The sequence below is a fragment of the Gymnogyps californianus genome, chromosome 1, assembly GCF_018139145.2.
Source record: "Gymnogyps californianus isolate 813 chromosome 1, ASM1813914v2, whole genome shotgun sequence".
In the NCBI taxonomy this organism is placed as follows: domain Eukaryota; kingdom Metazoa; phylum Chordata; class Aves; order Accipitriformes; family Cathartidae; genus Gymnogyps; species Gymnogyps californianus.
In genome coordinates, this window is record NC_059471.1 from 205544752 (window position 1) to 205552199 (window position 7448).

The window sequence follows — 7448 nt, forward strand, 5'->3', positions numbered from 1 at the left end:
TGGTTACAGTTATTGGCAAGTTACTTGTTCAAGAAGCAAATGGTACCACTCCAGTGCAGACTGTTAATTCTGCTTATCTTCTGTTTCTGAAAGAAGAAGAAAAAGTATTCATTGGAGTTGCTGAGGTTTTTTTCCTCCAAATTATTTAGACTGAAAATGTATTTTACTTTTCTTTCTCTCATAACACACAAACTGATCCTACTCCCTTAATGTGAAGATAGTGTTGTTAGCATGAAGTTACTCCCAAGGCATTAGTATAGTAAACCAAAATGTTTTATAATATTTAAAGCAAATTTTCCTTTTGCTTTAATACCAAGTTTAGGATGATCCCATGTATGAAAAGATCAACTTCTAAAAACCTAGGAGGAAAATTTAAGTGTGTTTTTTAACTTATCTAAATGTCATATTTGATTTAGATGCTGATACTAGTGAAGATTCCTCTCCCCCACTCCCAGAAAGAACACCAGAATCATTTGTATTAGCAAGTGAACAGAGTGAGTTCTTAATGTTTTGTGATAAATGGGGATAAAATGTGAAATGCATTTCAGTATTGTATTTGAATGCCCCTGCTTTTTGGTTAATCTTAGTGTTGGAGCAAATTGTAAAATTGAATAAAATCTAGCATGTGTAATGGCTTGTTTTGAGGTTTTACTTTCACAAGCCCTTGAACACAGTCAAATTATTTCTCATTTTCTGACTAAGAATGCTGTTACATGATATTTAAGTATATTGGAGACTTCAATATTGATTTTAGTGGAGCTGGTTTTCAATCTGAAGGGTATGGAAATGAGATGCAGAGGGGAAATGCAGTATAGTTAGGGGATTCCCCAGCTATTTCAGTTTCCTACTGCTCCCAGGTAGGGAATGGGAAAACACATGAACAGTGCTTATCTGATTCTCCTTTCTTGGGCAAAGGCAAAGATGATGACATTTCATACTGCACTGCATCTAGTGAACAAGCCCAGTTTATTTAAGTTTAACATAGTTTACTCTTTGGCTGTATCAAAAGGGTAACTGAAAGAGAAAACTGACACTTACAAATGATGTGCTTGTATCTTCGTATTTCATTCATCAGGCTAGTAATGGCAGAATACAAAAAAGATTAATTGAAATGAAGTGATAAATTAGGTTGGTGTTTGGTATCTTCCAAAAAACCTCATGTGATGTAGTTATTTACTGAGGCTTTTGTTTAGTGTTACTTTGTGAAACTTTCAAAAACTTTTGGCCAAAGTAGTTAATATAGATATTTTCAGCATGAAAACATTGAAGTTTTGTCAGTATGTCCCTTGAGCATCATAAGCATAGGTAGTTCAGAGTCAAAGTGATCCTTTCTTTGGATATGATGGACTTGCTTCTTTTCTGTGAGAATACAAGAAACAAAGCTTTTTTCTTAAAAAAAAAAAAAATCTCTTTGAGACTGGAATCACTAAAAACACTTCAATTTTGATTGTGTTTGTGCATGATGTCAGTAAAGGACAGGTATGGCTGTCCTGACCTGTGTGTTTTCTTAGTATGTCTTTTTTGGATCTACTATTATTGCACAGCTGGTGTAACAAAATTTTTAAAACATCATTGAAAAAGAAGCTAATTCTCCTATTGGTTAGGAGCCCCCAAACGAAGGAAATGAACATCCACAGTGCAAACACTGCAGTCTTGTGTTTTGAATTATGTTGTGGAGTTTTCCCTTATCTTAAACGCTCTTCATGTAAGGAGAGATTCATGTTTTTACAAGCATTTAATTTAAAAAAAAAAGTTGCTTTGTAGCACATTTCTAATGCTGTGTTCTAATGCCTCATCATGGAGAGGACTCAAGTATGTTGAGTTTTATTTAATTTTTCCTAGGCACACCCTTGCCGAAGCCAGTAATGATTGCACAGTCTGAGTGGAGCATATTGCGTGAGCAGCATCTCCCTGAACAAACAGTCTCTACAGTAAGTATAGGAGACAAGTCTGTACTAATCAGTCATTTCTAGTTCAGTTGGGAGTTGCAACAAAAAGCAAAATACATACTTGTGAAAAGTTACAGCTGTTGATCATCTACAACTAGCCAGTTTTTCCTCTGCCTGAGCTGCTGAACTGATGTGTTAAGAGCGTGTTTTCTTTCCAGGAAAACTATCTGGTTTTCTAAGTTCAGCAATACATTTAAAAGTCATCCTTAATATACCTTAATTTATGGCTTTAAGTGTGTAAATGTGCTGCTTTTATGGAGGTTGCTGTCTGCCCTTAATCGATCATAGGCTAGTTCAAGCTGGAAGAGAATTGCAGTCTCTAGTCTAACCTGCTGCATGAAGCAGGGACTCAGACCAGGCTGCTCAGGGCTTTATCCAGTTGGGTCTTGAAAACCTCCAGAGATGGAGACTTCGTATCCTCTGTGGGCAACCTGTTTCATTGCCTGATAAAGTTTTTCCTTGTATCCATATTTATTGTAAACAAACCCTTTTCTGCCCATCAGATTTCACTTTTCACATCACTCTACTAGTTGCTCAAAGTCATTCAGCGTAAATAGCTGGCAAAACTTCAGAAGCGTATAAACACTCTTTACATTCATGCCTTTTTTTCATGCACCCCCAATACACTTTACAGCCACCTTTACACACCACTTAAAAATGTGACAGAGAAGATAGATATGAATTTTCAGGGGTTGTAAATTTAGTATGAGAACTAACCTACCTACTTTTGCAAATAAATTGTAGTGTGACAATTTTAACTTTTTATTAAATATTAAATAAGGTTCTGATAGTAAATTGTTTATTAACTACTGTAGCATTTTTTTATCAGTGTTATAGCAAGTCAGAAATGTAGGAGCAAGTAGGTATTTCTACGGACGTTGTATATTTTTTGAAGATGTTTTCATCATCTTAAATTTCTGGTGTTCTCTTAGTATTTTGGAAGCATTTTATAGAATTATTTTAAATATTTCTCATCAACAGGGTTTGAAAACAACTTCACCTGTACTACCTGGTAAGTGATGGGAAAATTTTTTTTTTTTTCAAAATACATTTTTCCTATTGAACAAAAATTTGCCTGAACTTGGCTTTTGCTCTGAGTATATCTAAGTATATTGTCAAAACACTGGCATTTCTGAAAAGGCCTTCTGTTTTTAAAGCTTCTAAGGTTTTCTGAGGAAGCAAGTTACAATTCTAATTTTAAAAATTAATGTTATACTTTGGGTATGCTAAAATAATGAAGACCAAAAATACTGAATTTAAATGCACATTATAATAACAATATTTTTTCAGCTTAATTAGAACCTTCCCATGTTATTGCAATAGAAGTTGTAAAAGTTGGTGAATTAATTTCTTTAATTTCATAAAGACAGGCATAAACCTGAAATAAGTTCAGCAGTGATGTGTGTATGTGTGTGTATATATATATGTATATGTAAGTCGCATATTTACCAAAGTCTTTAATTTTTGATCTTCTGAAAAGGCTTCAGTAAGAAGTGGAGTCTATCAGCTGATGTTTAACTTTGCAGAAACCTGCTTCAGCTGTAAGCTTATGTCTGCCATGTATCTTCTGCGTATGCTTGAATGGGCTTGTACAGTCCATTTGGAGCTGCGTGTTAAATACCTGGTAGATTTTTAAAAAATAAATCAGTTTTCAGAAATATTACAGATTTGCTAATAGGGTGATTATACAAGTAATGCAACACATAGTTACCTATCATGTCTTCTTAAGCACCTTTAGTTTAGAAAGAACATGAACAGATGCATTGATATTGATGTATTAAATGGTACTGTGAGCTTTTGCTATAAATAGGTGCTACATTGGATTTTAAGTATCTGTACAAACTTTTAAAAAAATAATAATCCATACTTGGTGAACAGGAATGTGTCACTGTCATTGAACATCTGCTTCATAAACAATTTTGAAGTATGTTTTTTAAGAAATGAGAAGTTGGCTTTTAAATCTTTATTTTTGTAAGTAATATTTGATGCAAGTTGTGGTCTGGACTGAGCTGTACTTAAAAATAGCGTTCACACAGTGCTGACTAAATGAATGTTACAGTAAGGGTGTGTATGTGTTTTCCAGATCGTCCTGAAAGAAGCAACAAAACACCAACTGACATTTTACCTCAGATTTCTTTTTCTGGTTCCAGTGATACAAGAGGTCAAATTTCAGAATTTCCTGCAGAAGTAACAGATATTGGTAACTACAGTTGATTCAAAACATAATCACTAGATGATATAAACAGAAGTGGATAGCTGCCACTACTATCTCCCTCCAACTCGCTGAGGTGCAGAAGCCAGCCAAATAAGCCTGCCTTGTCTCTTCAGCATTACTGAAAGAGATTTTTCCCAGAATGAGCGATTCAGTCATTCTTCATGTTGTTTTTTAGAGTGTATGAAATATAGAATTAGTCAAATGGGATATAATTTCTGTAGACCACTGAAAACTTTCAGAAATAATACCTGAGAAAACTGCTTTGGTACGCAGAGAAGGAAAAATATCAATAAATGATAACAAAGGCTGTAATACTGTATTTACTGAAAAGTACTTTCCAAGTGAGGTTTAAATAGTGAACTGTAATTATATACAAATTCTTCATGTTGGTATTTCCTGTGGCCATAGTGCCTTTAGAACTCCTAATGCTACAAAGTCATTTTCTAGCCTGGAGAATAAAGCTCTTCCGTAAGAGCTGGAGCATGTCTTAACAGTGATTCTTCTGAATGCTGCCAACATTTGTGAGAATGCATTGTCCAAGTGGACAGCAGTATTAAATACATTTCTTTCCTTAGGTTTTGGTAACCGCTGTGGAAAGCCCAGAGGACCAAGAGAGCCACCTTCAGAATGGACATGATCCAAGAACCAATGGACATACTATCAATAAATTATACTGGAAAACTTAAGTGCCACTGAGAACTAGAAAAATAGTATTCCACTTTTCTGGGGGGCGGCTAACACAGAGCAGTGTAGATCTAACTACCAAATGGTACACTCTTACAGTACATCCCATGCAAAACCTTAAACGTTGTTCACAACAGTGGATTCCAGTATTACAACATAACTTTTTGCTGGGGCCATCTACCTGCCTTATTACACTTAGGAGAAAGTATTACATATGATTTATTTTGTAACTTCAAGTATTATTGCCTTAATGTCTTCTAACCCTGTTACACGCTGCTTGTAGACATATGTTAATATAGTAATACTTTTGACAGATTGTGTTTATGGACTACTTTTTGCTAACGTTTGATTACCATGTATGCATTATTTTGTATATGTACAGGGCAAGTAAGTATATAATTTGATAAAGTTGCAATCATAAAATATTAACAGAAGATGTAAGAAATCTCTGCATGATCTAAATTTTTGTGTACCTTATTTGTAAATTATTTGCCCTGAAGTTTTAGAAAATAGTTTCTGGGGTTTTTTACAAAATTTGCTGGACACACACAGCCAGAATTGCAGGTTAGCAGAGATAAAGATTGTAATACATTTTGTAAATTGTAAGCAAAAGGTTATTTTTATATTATATACTGTTTACTTGTCAGACCTAATTTGTTCTGGTTTTCATCTAGTCATGGAGATTCAGTAAGTGCCTTGGAACAGTATTGAATTCTCTTAGCCTGTGTATGTTACTTCAGTGTTTTGAGTTCATCTGGAATTAGATTATCAAAAATATTTGTACGTTTCTAGTATATTTGACCTGCCAGTAAAAGAGAAACCATTCTATATAATCCACACTCCTTAGTTTTCATTTTAATGTTTCATCAGTTGCAATCTTTAGAAAATTCATCTCTATCAACTTTCTGTATAATAGGATTTTACAGTTTTAATATGGTGTGTTTCTAATTTGGGAAAACCAGAACTGGTAAAAGGACTGTTTAAATACCACTGTCTTCTCTTACAAATGGTAAATACCATTTTTGTTGTTCAGCAACTGTGTATGTAAGAAAGCAACTTATATGAAGGTTCACGTAGAGCCCTTGCAGCTACACTGTATCTTGGCAATATATTATGTCAAGAGTTAATCCTTATAAGGATTCCTTACTTAAACTTTTCTGTAATACAATCTTTAAATTAAAGAAAGTAAAAAATCTCACTATGGGTGTTTTTACTCTTAGGAAAAAAACTGTATTCAGAAGCAAACTAAAATAGAGTGAAGGATGGCAGTCTGGCTTAGCTTATAGATCTCATACTTGACCAAAATAGTGACCCTCAGGACCTTATTTTTAGTAACTACTTTAAAAGTTCTGGCTAGCAATATTGCCAGAAACATGAAGAAGAATGTTTAGAGGAAAAAATGTTTCTTTTTGGTAGTGAAACTATCTATTAATCTGAGCTTTAGCCATGGAAACATTACGTCTGATTTACCGCTTGTACCTTTAGGGCCCCTCTGCTAAAAGAGAGCTAATGCCCAGATAGCAGCCCTATTACAACTTCCAAAAGGTACATAACTTGAATTACTGTCTTTGTGGATTAATCACCATGCATTTGGTACACATGACAGACTGCCTAGCTGGGGAGCTCTTTCAAAGAACTGTACGCACTATAAATACTTAATTTCCCATGGATATAATTCTGCAATTATTCATTTAAAAAAAATAATTTGATGATACATGCTATTTGGGATAACCTAAATCAACTAGATTCCTGCTTTGTAAACAGTTCAGACAGCTGGAATGTCTTGCAGTTGGCAGAATAAAGTTGTCCTGAACTTTGTTCCCCTTCCCCTGCATTGGAGATGATTAGCTTTAGACTTTCACTCTTATGGACCTCCTGCGGTTTTGTAATGCATGACGGGCTGTCATCGCCACTGGACAGTCAAAATCATTGTAACTGTTCGAAGCAACTGTTAAATAAGAAAATTTCCAAATGTTTTGGATGTACTTTTTAAGGATCATTGCCATATTTCTCTACCAAGAAAATACAGAACTGTGCAGATTGTAGATTTTCTGCTTTCCATGTTTGAATTTCACTTAGAGCAAAGGCTGACAAAAATCTGTGTGCTATATACAGGCCATCTGGTAATGTTTAATTAAAGTACATCCAGGTTCATATTTTTTCCCTTAGATTTGCATGAATTTGTATAGTATTCCAGACTGAGTTCATCACAGAAGTTCTCAGCCTTTCTTTGCTTTAGCAATGTGAAACTGCAGTTGTCCTGTATGGATTTCTGTATCCTTTGACAGACCTGTTTTACAACTCACTGTTGCCTCCTTACATTCATCTGAGTTTTATATTTCACCTATTTTATTTCAGGTAAACTGACAGTTTTAAGTGCAAGGCAAAACCTGCCCGATGTCATTACTTTCTGTATCCATTCTTGTGGGTGGTACTGAGATAAGCACAGGGTTGGATGCTGTATGCTGGATAGTTTCACATCATAACTTTGAAATGTTATCCAGTCTTAACAGCTTCTTCAAAAAACAAGACCTTTCTTTGCTGTGGTTTATTTGAAATAGAATCTAAAGGGGTTTAGAGTATTACATTAGTTTGCAAAT

The 7448-nt window shown here is 34.6% G+C and overlaps 1 protein-coding gene across 2 annotated transcripts in view; it reads left to right on the plus strand.

Annotated features, from left to right (window-relative positions):
- Positions 1–6040, plus strand: part of PTPN12 (protein tyrosine phosphatase non-receptor type 12) — an 80432-nt gene extending 74392 nt beyond the window's left edge. Inside the window, exons 14-18 of one of the 2 annotated variants that reach the window (XM_050909184.1) lie at positions 417–494; positions 1843–1931; positions 2931–2961; positions 4033–4149; positions 4740–6040. In XM_050909184.1, coding sequence (XP_050765141.1) covers positions 417–494; positions 1843–1931; positions 2931–2961; positions 4033–4149; positions 4740–4801 — 377 coding nt within the window. In that variant the 3' untranslated portion in view covers positions 4802–6040. The remainder of the gene's footprint in view (positions 1–416; positions 495–1842; positions 1932–2930; positions 2962–4032; positions 4150–4739) is intronic. The other variant, XM_050909191.1, reaches the window with a different exon arrangement.
- Positions 6041–7448: the final 1408 nt, after the last annotated feature.